At 28.3% G+C, this 12,221-nt stretch overlaps 3 protein-coding genes across 4 annotated transcripts; 2 read left to right on the plus strand and 1 right to left on the minus strand.

The window, feature by feature from the left end:
- Positions 1-57: 57 nt before the first annotated feature.
- On the minus strand, positions 58-3,614 carry 26-29-p (C1 family peptidase 26-29-p). The gene is made up of 12 exons (XM_076778136.1): positions 3,444-3,614; positions 2,917-2,966; positions 2,695-2,847; positions 2,312-2,484; positions 2,129-2,233; positions 1,703-1,862; positions 1,433-1,625; positions 1,153-1,370; positions 975-1,075; positions 766-894; positions 466-655; positions 58-391 (listed from the first exon to the last, which is right to left on the minus strand). Exons 2-12 carry the CDS (start codon positions 2,954-2,956, stop codon positions 207-209), a joined length of 1,647 nt encoding a protein of 548 aa, XP_076634251.1. The 5' UTR covers positions 2,957-2,966; positions 3,444-3,614; the 3' UTR covers positions 58-206.
- A 1,366-nt stretch (positions 3,615-4,980) lies between these two features.
- On the plus strand, positions 4,981-7,636 carry LOC143348197 (trafficking protein particle complex subunit 2-like protein). The gene is made up of 7 exons (XM_076778173.1): positions 4,981-5,405; positions 5,585-5,708; positions 6,233-6,276; positions 6,429-6,601; positions 6,870-6,957; positions 7,045-7,124; positions 7,212-7,636. The coding sequence occupies exons 1-7, from the start codon at positions 5,367-5,369 to the stop codon at positions 7,252-7,254; spliced, it is 591 nt and encodes a 196-aa protein (XP_076634288.1). The 5' UTR covers positions 4,981-5,366; the 3' UTR covers positions 7,255-7,636.
- A 406-nt stretch (positions 7,637-8,042) lies between these two features.
- Positions 8,043-11,698, plus strand: Rnf146 (Ring finger protein 146). Of its 2 annotated transcripts, none has more exons than XM_076778168.1 (4): positions 8,043-8,293; positions 8,620-8,871; positions 10,385-10,585; positions 10,683-11,698. In XM_076778168.1, the coding sequence occupies exons 1-4, from the start codon at positions 8,212-8,214 to the stop codon at positions 10,925-10,927; spliced, it is 780 nt and encodes a 259-aa protein (XP_076634283.1). In that variant the 5' UTR covers positions 8,043-8,211; the 3' UTR covers positions 10,928-11,698. The 2 variants fall into 2 exon arrangements, with proteins under 2 accessions (XP_076634283.1, XP_076634282.1); XM_076778167.1 differs by having other exon boundaries at positions 8,058-8,293; positions 10,298-10,585; positions 10,683-11,695.
- The last annotated feature ends 523 nt before the right edge of the window (positions 11,699-12,221 follow it).

A 12,221-nucleotide genomic window follows, 5' to 3' on the forward strand; every position in this document is an offset into this window, starting at 1 on the left:
CATTCCAAGGGAATCAATTTTACATGTGATTATACTATTTGTATTTAGTACACAATATTACTTACAAAATTATTTTATTTATATATTCTTCTCACTTTGCAATATATTTCCTTACGATTAAATGATACATTAAAAAAATAATATACAACCAACTTTCTAAGAACTTATTCTTAAACGAACATAAAAACAGTATAATTTGTTTTTTCTTACATAGTAACGTATGTTGGAGCTGTCATTACTCCACAATTATTCCGATCTTGAGACATAAGAATATAACCATCGTTACCCCAATAGGTGGACCATGAATTTTTAACCAACCAGTAGTTCTTTCCATTTAATTTACCATAACCAACAGCTAACACAGCGTGATCCAATGACTGCTCAGTATTACCTGTAAACAAAATTTTATTTGCATTAATGAAACTAATTTAGAAACAATAGCAAAGATGTGTTACATGTACTGACCACAAGCTGAATCATAATATACACCGTGAGAATAGAATGAAAACGTTTTATGAGAAGCGTCAATTGCAACTGAAATTGGTCCATGTTTTGCGATGGCAAGTTTTAAAGCATTAGGATTTTTTGGTGTAACATTCACAAAACCCGTAATATTGGCCGTTTTCGGAACATTATCAATATGACAATAACCATCCTATAAAGAAACATATAAAAATTCATTAATTTTCCTTTTAACTTGTGAAAACTATGTTTAACTCCAAAATTTTTCGTTATTATTTTCACAATTAACAGTAGTTTACTTACTTGTCCAATATAACTACCGTAATCATCTTCGGTGGGTAGACCGTGTTTCATGATCCATTTATATGCTCGGAAGTCTTCACCGCCATCACAGCCATTATTTCCAAAGCCCCACGAACAATCAATAAGAGACTATAATTGTGCAATAACGTAATAAAGTACATTATATTTATATACAATATTTATTATAATTAAATTTCAAGTTTCCTTACCTGTTGAGACAAACGCACTAGTTTACCATATTTCATATAGTATGCTCCTTCCACGGCACCAGTTGTACCAAAACTCCAACAGGATCCACAAACGGATTGATCTATACCGTTCAAAGAATTTCTCATTAATTTGGAACCATTATCGACATTATCGTCTTTAAGTAGTTTTAACACAGACCTTTAACAGGAGTAACAGCACCATAAAGTCTCCAGTCTAGAGAAGCTGGAATGTCTGCCTGTTCTTTTTCAATATCGTAAGGGAATGCTTGACCACCATTGTAGCCGCCAGTATATTGCTTACCGCGTAAAGCCTTTAACTCTAAGTCAGTGCGATCTACCAAATGATTAACATCTAACTGGTAACCCTTATTAGCTCGATTGGTAGAGTGAATAAACCTGTAAATATATGATACAAAATTAGTTGAAAAAGCAACATTATGCGCAAATGTAATGCATACCTTAAATTTTGTCTGAATATTTCTTTACGCTTCAAATGTTCCATCGCGTCTGTATATTTCTTATTATGATTTTTTTTGAAATCGTCAAATGCTTCGTTTACATGGATATCGTAATTATGGATGAATTCACGCATAGGATTGAATGTATATATGTGCTTGTCTCCAGGGCCAGGAAAACCAAGGCATGTGAAATCTGTTCATACGAATGTTTTACAATTAGTATACAACCATTTAAAATTTACATTAACGAATATAATAAATTTTATGTACTTTTTCCAATTTCGAAAACTTCAGAACTGGGTTTTTCAAAAGAGTACCAATCGTAATCTAAATAGTAATGATCATAGTGAGACCCTAAGAGACTGTTAAATCCTTTCATTTCATATTTCACAGGAATCGGTTCTTTCATATTGGGTGCATGCGGTGATTTCTATAATTAAGTTTAAAATGATTAAATAAACAGTTACATTCATTACCCATTCTACTTACTTCTCATACATTATACTATAATATACACTTCAAAATTATAATTGCTTTATAATGTTGCTAAAATGTTTCCAAAATATTTTAATGCAATATTGCATAAGAACAATGCTACAATGTTGCAAATATAGCTTTAACGTTGCAACAATGTTCTAACACTATTATGCATCATATGAATGTACATTAAAATCAGCAAAACTTAATAATTTTTACCTTATATTGTATCCAAAGAGTATACTTGTTTACTTTTCCACCAAATTCCTGTTCAAGCCTCCATTTTTCACACAACTTTCCGTTAACTTCCTCCTCTCCAATACACTGTATAATAGTTTAATAAAATTCTATAATAAAATTAAATTTTAAGTACACACAAAGAATGGTGAAATGTTATTTCACCTCCATTCCAGTTGTGTCAGGAACAATGGCTTGAGTTCGAATTTTCAAATCTTTAGTGCCATTTACTTCTAGGCATGTTTCAAGGTTGGTAGTCGCTTCTGTAGTGATAGGAGCAAGCTTTATACTGCTCCCATAGGACCCCTTATGCGATAATTGGAAAGTCTTCACCATTCCTGATTAAGCAAAATATAAATTAACTTCTCATTTAAAAATATAGTGTTTCAAGATGAATCATTTTTATGTGATTCCATCCAATGACTAATGCATGATTTGACAATATTAATTTATAAAATAATGTGTAGATTCAGTTCCTTAAGCATTTACATGTATTTATGAAATACCTTATATAAGCAATCATAAGAAAACAAATCAATTTATCATACCTCCATAGTAATCAATCCTACTAGAACCACTTGCATCATCATACCATGCATAAAATGGTTCACGGATTTCAGCATATGGGATATATAAAGTTCCTTTAACCGTATAAGCATTACTAAATGTTGGAGCCTTGACAGCCTCAATGTAAGAAATGCCTACAAAAAATCATAAAACATATTTATCATAAAAAATAAATATAAATACATCAATGAACATAATCTTACCTAATGCTATTAAAGCAAAAGCACTTGTAAAAATATACATTTTTACGCTTCTGTAACAGAAAAATTAAATTAGTATAGATATTCATACTTTGTTCGTTTGATAACATTATGACCCATGTTAACTGCTGCATTATCGATTAATGCACTACAAACAATAAGACAAGTATATAGTTTTGACAAGAAATAGCACATACAGACAAATGTTTGCCTATTATAGAATGATTTGATTGCAGCTTGCTTTCAATAATGAGTAAAGAAAATAATGAAAAATAGTTAAAACATTATCTCGGAAGACTGTGGTTGATAACAAAGAAAAAACAACACCCATTGGCAATAATAAATGCTGCTGCATCTTGAGAATATATAAATTGTATCTTTATGGTAACTAAGGATCTAACAAAATTAAACTTTTCTTGGATTATTTCGTTTTGAACGCTTACATAAGAGGCGTATTATTAATTTACAAATAGACATTGGAAAAAAGAAATTTGATTCAAGAAAAAATTTAATATACACTTTCTACTTACCGTAATTACACTCGATAACTGTTATTTCGATTGTTCAAAATTAACACAAATATCGAACACTAAAAGTATATTTTTCAATTGTAAAATGTTCTTGATGTACTGTTTTCTCACAACATTACGACTACTTCAAAGCGTAGGAAATAAACGTAAGACCCATCGGGGTCAGAACAGTCACTGTGTATAAAACAACAGTGTATAGCGCTGGTTTTGAACTGACAATATATATACGATCATGCAAGTTGATAAGAATGTTCCATACTATAGAACAGGATCGAGTGCAATGTTTTTCAATTCTACTGTGGTGTAGATACGTTTCCATGAAAATATAACTATTAGTCACTCGGTAAATATGCGTCTATTACAATGCTAACACCATATCTTGTTGTTAATTTATCTGTTACCTTTTAAAACGAACATTTGATATTTTCTTTTACAATTACATTCAAAATTAAAATTTCAGAACAAACATTAACGTTCGGATAAGAAAGAATCGATATAATTTTAAATGATACAAATATAATATACAAATATTATAACAACTTTTTATTCAGTTAAAAAGAAGAAATAACGTAAACGTGCCTTGATATATTTCATTTAATAAAATTAGATATTACAGTTAAAGAACGGGATTCGTACATTTCTGTAATGCCAATAGGGTCTATTGTTCTTCTAATCAAGTTTAGGTTAAATTATTATTATCTCACAACGTACGCTTGACAACAGATAATTTGTTAAAGTAGCCAAATCTGAAAATATGTTCTAGTTTTGTAAAACATTTATACATTTTTTTGTTGTTTATTTCATCAAGTACAAGGTACAAGCGAGAATCTATAACCAGAAGATGATATGCCTTATTCAATTTTATAAATAAAATGTTTTCAAGGAAGATGTCTGAGGAAAGATTATTTAAATATATAAATTCATACATTTCGATTTATTCGTACAAAGTTAACATCGCTGAGAAACAAGATAAATGACGACAATTTAATTAAGAAATGATTTCTTTCATCGTATGAATCGTATCAGATGCATGCAACTTCAAATCAATATCGATGATCTTCAAATATTGAGACGCAATAGTCGGATCAATGTTATAAAGAAATAATTCAACACTACGTAATTCAATTAAGAAATGAAAATGAAATGATTTCTTTTATCGTATGAATCGTATCAGATGCATGCAACTTCAAATCAATATCGACGATCTTCAGATATTGAAACGCAATAATCAGAACAATGTTATAAAGAAATAATTCAACACTACGTAATTCTTATCGTACGGATATCGTCCTGTGATAACATAACAAATTACTTCTCATGTTCAAGTACAATTTAGCGAAAACTACAGAATATTCTAACATATCAGAACTATCAAACAATACAAAGATATTTATACAACTCACAAAAAAGAAAAAAATCTAGATATATATCGTTCCGCAAAATTAATTGTTCATGATATTTAGTTGTATATGATTAGAGATACTGTTGAATGATTGATACATATCGTGTAAATTCAGTTCAAATATTCGTTCAAATATAATAAATAACAAAATGGATATAGTTTATAATAAAAAGATAGTTGGTAATATTTTTTTCAAACAAAGAAACATTTTCTCGTAGTAGAATAACGATTCGTTGTACGATTGGCTGATAGTATGGGTTGTATTCGATGCGTAAGCAAATGCAATGGTGCTGTATTGGCGGATTCTTTCATGCATATATTTTGTTTAGAGTTTATACGATAAAATGATGATACGATTACAGCTTTTGCATATATACATATATAAATACATGGACACATAGGAAAGTCATTTTATGTTGGTAACAAAATATATTGTATCTAGTAAACAATTGCATATTCGTTCAATATTGACGTATATTACTTAATTAAATATTGATAAATATCAAATATTACTCTGACCAATGTCTCAACGCTCTAAAGTTATTAATTTATACAAGACGGTAATGAATTATTTGCAATTTTATTTTAGTTTATTGGTGTTATTTATTCTGGTATTACACGCATACTATTTTAAAATGATACACTGATCATCTTATTCTTCAAAAGAAAATAATCATTTATTTGTTTCATTATTGTGAATTTAAATTTTATACTTTGTATTATCATTTGATGCTTCTAGCTCTTGTACATGGGTCGAGACTATCCAAGAGGTTATGATTTTTTCAGAAGAAATTTAAAGAATGCTTTTGGAAAGAATAAAGAAGAACGTGATCCTGAAAAGATTGACAAAATGTTAGCACATGGTAACTTTATTATTAAAGAACTGGAAGCATTGTATATGCTACGCAAATACAGAACATTAAAGAAAAGATACTGCGACAAGACCTAAACCTAAAATAAACTATGCTTGATATGTACTTCTACATGTAGGTGAACAATTGATCTTCTGTTTATTGCTCAAAAGAAAAGCTCTTTCTATCAACATAAAAATCTTCGTTGTTAGGAGATTAAGTAGGTTTCTTATAGTCTGTACATAAACACAAAAACCAATGTTTTTATCAAATATTTGTAAATCTATATTTTATGCAGAATAATACACTTAAATATTTTTTGTACATAAATTATTCTTGTAAATAAAAGTATAATTTTATACTAAAACTCAATATTAGACTTGTTTGGTTACCTTATCGAAATGATTGTCAAAAGTGACAGAACCTTTATGGATTAAGTTCAAAGTGTATTTATATAATTGATATCTTTAAAAAAGTTGAAATTTTTAATTAATCTATTAAAAATTGTTATGGATTTTAATATCGCAGAAGTATAGAATCCATAAATATGGCAGTTTGTGTTGCTGTAATCGGTAAAGACGTAAGTATATATTTTTTACTGTTTTGAGGTTAAGGTATTAGTAAAATTTTAATAAATAATCAAAAATTCAGAATCGATAATTACAATAAATCATAAAATATAAATAGAAATTTTGTTTTTGCTTATATAACAAATTAAACATTTTTATACAGAACTCCCCAAAGTATATTAGATGTGCAGATGAATCATTGGCATTGCAATTTCATTGTAAAGTTCACACATCAATAGATATTATAGAAGAGAAGTTGAATGTTGGAAATAAAACAGTAATTGATATACGGGATTTGTATTTAGGGTTATTATACGCTACAGAGGAATACAAAGTGTATGCATAATGTATATTATATATATGACAAGTATTTATGTAAACAGAATTATGTATCAAATCAAATGTATAATAATCTTAGGTAAAAATTAATAGTTTCTTTTTTATTGTATAATAAAAAATCTCATTCACATATGTTTCTCGAATTCGTTTTTGCTTGTAAAGATCAATAAGAAAGAAATAGCTACTTTTCCCTAGGATTATATACTTAGAATCACTTATATTTTAATACTAATGAACTGATAAATAGTTTGATTTTCTATTTTAGATATGGCTATGCCACAAATACAAAAATTAAATTCATTATTGTATTGCAATCATCAAATATGTCATTGCGAGATAACGATGTAAAAATGGTAATGCTTTTAGAAATGTTCTGTTTCTGTTCCCTATGTGATAAATATATAATTTACCAGTATAAAGAAATAGGGTTTATTTTGCAGATTTTCAAGAAATTACATGCTGCATATTCTAATGCTGTGTGCAATCCATTTTACATTCCAGGTGATGAAATTAATTCCAAGTAAGTTCATATTCTTTGACTGTTAAAATTATTTTAAGGAATATCAAGAACTTCAACACAATAAAATTTATACATGTACATTTTCAGATCTTTTGATTTATCTGTAATGGAAATGATGGGTATTATATAGTTTCCTTACCAATGGTTGTATAATCTAAAAAGCATTGATCATTGCATAATTATCAAAGTTAAACTCTGTTAAGCACAATTAATGCTTACATGGTTTCCATATTAAATTATGTAATAATCGTTGTAAGGCTATTTATTATTTTTCATTACTATGTATATTTTATGTTATCGAATTTTCATATTACTTTCACAGAGATTGCTGTAGTCTACTTTAAGAGATATTGTCTTAAGGAACCCAGTTAACATGATTTATACATATATTATACTATATTGTTAGTGATCATGCCCATAACCCCGATCCCAAATATATTGGTTTTGATTTCCTGATATTAATGTACCATCAAAATAGTTTATGAAACTTTTTTTTAATGTTACAATGAATAAAATAAATATATCATAAATATTAACGAAATAAAGCTGCAATTTACATGATTATTGTATTTTAAGCTAAGACGTCGCTTAAAATCCATTGGCTCAGAATGGCCAGATTTGGCAAAATTGAGCGCATCGACGTTGACATCAGTAACGACGAATCTAACGGAGTGGTGGGGATTCCCGCCGTGAAAGGCTCCCGTTCACGTTCTTTATCGATTTTCCGAAGTTGCATGAAGTGCTGACCCGACGTAACATATGGCTTGTGCGGTAGGATGTGGCGGTTTTCCCCACCACTCCGTTAGACGCTAAGGAAGTTCGTCGTTACTGATGTCGACGTCTATGCACTCAATTATGCCAGATTTGGCCACATTGCTGCGAAGTAAGCTATCGTTTAAAAGGTTCTCATACGTCAATTACGCTATTCTTCAAGTTCAGAACCCCTGCTGTGTTGTAAACAACGAAGGTGGCTTAGAGTTATCATTCTGTTCCATGTTTTGTTGATTCAGTTAACATGAATTATGTTACGTTTTAAAAATCCAATCCTTAACTTTATTCAATGAGAAATTAAACTTTGTTTAAAATCATGGCTCAAGCGAAAATCAACTCGCAAGACAAAACCGACAACACGCTTAAGGATAAAGAGAAGGAGGCTGATGAAAAGGAAGGTATATATTCGTGTAAATTATTTAAAAAATATGTAATCATGCATTTTTATCGAATTTCATCGACTATTCATTGACAATTTGATACTAATTGTTTCGATAGTACTTCATTCGAAATGTGTCACTCGATTTAAGGTAATCACAAAAAGATATGTAAACGTCTGATAAGTTTCACTTTGATTTATATCTCAACTGAGAGAAGTGATTTTTTGTAGTTACATGATTTTTTCTTACTAAGACGGGTATAAAATATAAAGAGAATTTAATAAAATTGTATTAAAGCAGTATGAAATATAATAATGGCAAAATTGTTTATTTTTTTTCACTAGGCTCAACAATAGTACCTGAATGTGCAGTCTGCCTTCAGCCATGCATATATCCTGCAAGATTGCCATGTAATCATGTATATTGTTACCTGTGTGTCAAAGGTGTTGCGAATCAAAGCAAAAGGTGTCCTATGTGCCGTCAAGAAATTCCTCCTGATTTCCTTGACAGACCACAATTAGTAGATGTAGATGAGGCATTAAAGGAATCAGAACATTCTGAAGAGGAATACCAGTGGTTTTATGAAGGCAGAAATGGTAGAGTATCTTTCTTTACATAAAATGGTTTTGTTAAATATATAAAATAAAGAAAATTAAAAGAATGGTATGAATATATAAAATTTAAGTGATTGTAATCATATTACAGCAAATGCATGGATAGCACTAGATATATTCCAATTTCTAAACTTAATGTTTATACATAGCTGGTGGAACAAATATAGGGATCTACTTAAATCAATTCTCAGTCCTCTGTTAAGTGATATCCCTATTGAGTAGTCATTAAATGGATTTTTTTCCATAGATTAATGGTTTGATAGTTGCAGGATCATACTGATTGGATCTGAATTAGATTTCCTTTTATCCTTTTTTTATGGAATTTTTATTTTTCACACTTTTAAAGATAAATATTTTCATAAAAATTATACAATATTATAAAGCAAGTGATAGAATATATTTGTATTATTACACAGAGGAAGGTAAGCATTACAAGTGCACCTACAAATCCTGTTGTATAATACTGACAAAAACAATACTGAATTGGAATCATGATCATTAGTATAGAATTTGTTACTTGAATTTAATACTACTTGCTTCCTTCAATACCTTTTATTTTGGAACACATAGACAGAATTAATACTTCACTGACAAGGGTCACACTGAACACACTACAGTTTTTATGATATTGCTATATTTCTTCCAGCTAGTACCCATATCATTTGTACCATGTTCAAGAATATATGAAATAAAATTATTTGTTCAGTAATATAGAACATATTGTAAATAATAAATCAATTTTACTTCGTTAATATATTAAAAGAAAAATAGATGCCTTCATTATCCATTAAAAATATGTGATGAAGTATACAAGTTTATATCCTACCCCTTCATAGGTTGGTGAAAATATAATTCAAGAATCAGCTGGGATTTGGGGACTATTTACAACTTTGGTAGCACCCAATGTGAAATTTTAATTTGCAGCATGCTTTATGTAATTGATTTTGAAAATAAATATCAATACAGAAAAAATCAACCACACTATAAACGTAACATCAAGGGTGATAAAAAAGATGCACCTTGCAAAGGTGTTTTAGGAATATTAGAAATATTATACTAATATTTGCACCGTGTACCTACAAAGATAATTGGCATAAAGCATCTTTAAATGCATTTACATTTCATCTTACAATTTATAAAACTATGTGTAGTCTTATACAAAACTCAATATCAAGTTTCATGTAAAATATTATATTAGGTAAAAGTTATAAGAATTTTACTGTCTTAAAAGAATAAAAATTAGTTTTAATGTATATTTATAATAAAACTTCTGTATTGTAAAATATAAGTTATATTTTTTGCAAATTCCTTAACTAAAATGCTTTTATTGTTTATAGCTTACATTTTGTTCACTCTTTTCTATTAAAGGAAAATGGAACTTGTATGATTTTGAATTATATTGTTACAGGTTGGTGGCAATATGATCAGCGTACAAGTCTTGAATTAGAAACAGCATATAAACAAGGCAAACGGAATTGTGAATTATTAATTGCAGGATTTCTTTATATTGCTGACTTTGGTTCCATGCTACAGTTACGTAGAAATGATCCTTCTAGGCGAAGGAGAATTAAGCGCGATTTATACAATGTTCCCAAAAAAGGAGTTGCAGGTTTAAGATTAAATAATCAGGATGAAGAAATCATTAGAGAAATAAGGGGAGCAGAAAGACCAGCTAGTCCTGCGAGTGACAATATGGGTATAATGTTTAAAAAATCTTGTCATTATACATAAAACTTCTGCAATTCCTGTCTGTTAATTTTAGTTATTTAGGCAATATAATTTTACGTTTTTAGGTATAGGTGATGAAACAAATACTTTAGTTCCACCAAGTAACACCCCACAAACACCAGCTGGTGGCACAGCAAGTGGTGATGCTACTCCTTTAAATGATAGACTAGAACAAAGATCAGACTCTTTACATCAAGTATTAGAACAAATGCGTTCCTTAGTTCAAAGAGAACATTTGTCTTCAAATGCAGATAATGAATTAGAGGAAATTGTAGAAAATGAATCACTTTCCACTCATCCTACATTATAAGTACAAACGTATAACAATTCCTATTCATCGAAAGAAAAAAATTATTTAAAAACATTAATTTTATTGCAATAAATGTGGCATCATGTTAAATGAAAAATATAATATAATAAATTGGTATATATGTTTAATAATACAGAACATTCGTATATATGTATATGTGATGTACTAACGTATAATCTGTACATTGCTCTGTGATGCTTGTTAAAAACAAACTAATTAAATACAATTAAGTTTTTCATAATTAAATAAATGAATCTTTTGATCATTTGCGTGCTATTATAAATCATTAAGGTTTAAAAATGTTTAATTAGTATATTAGTAATTTTACATTTTGTCATCTTCTTATGAAATGCTCTCCAAAAGGAAAATATTTATCGTTTCATGCATCTATGTTCTAGTAATGATACTTAATTCTAATTTATGTAATTTTTGTAATTATTATAGATTACGTACATTACGTAGTTTATAATTGTAAGTAACTGAGAACAATGAAAAATTTCGTAAACAAACAATGCTACCTTTCATTTATGAATAAAGTATAATACACTGAGAACAATACTTTGCATATATACTTGAACATAATTAATGTAATATTAATTAAAATGATTTAAGATTAATTTCAGATACACTACAATACACATAATCTTTTTGTATAAATACTTGAATTGTTTAGATTGCCATAAATTCAGTCTAATTACAGATAGATGAAATAACTAAATAAGAAAAATGTTTCCTTGAGTAAATTATATAAAGAACCTAAATAAAAATAAAATTCTAAAGAATATTGTATATCATGAACTTTTTTTTTATTGAAAAACAAATTAAAAGGATTATAAATATTTAATTTTTTTTGTAAGAAATATTTTTCTAGCAATTTTTTAACATTCTTTATTGTCAATATTTATTATAAATTAATAGCTACTTAATGTTAGTCACATAATTTACATATTGTGGTTTATCTTATATTAATTATAATCGATATTAACATAATGCTATGAGTACATACAATGTACTATTTAGGAATAGAAAATTGTAAACATTTCTAGTAAGATTGCCAAAAAACTTCTTCAAGATTTTGATTAAAACTGTGAAAATTATTACGAACAAATAAATGTATTACAAAATATAATTTATTTTATCTAATGGAATTACTTGCAATATGACTAACGTTACCTAAAGAAATTATTTTACTAACTTTGAATAATTATTTAAATCTTGAAAGAGTTTAATTTTTGATGAAGAATATAATATGAAGAAATATAGCATGTATTTTCTTTAGATGTAAGATATTGTA

This window comes from Colletes latitarsis, chromosome 11, assembly GCF_051014445.1.
Source record: "Colletes latitarsis isolate SP2378_abdomen chromosome 11, iyColLati1, whole genome shotgun sequence".
NCBI lineage: Eukaryota > Metazoa > Arthropoda > Insecta > Hymenoptera > Colletidae > Colletes > Colletes latitarsis.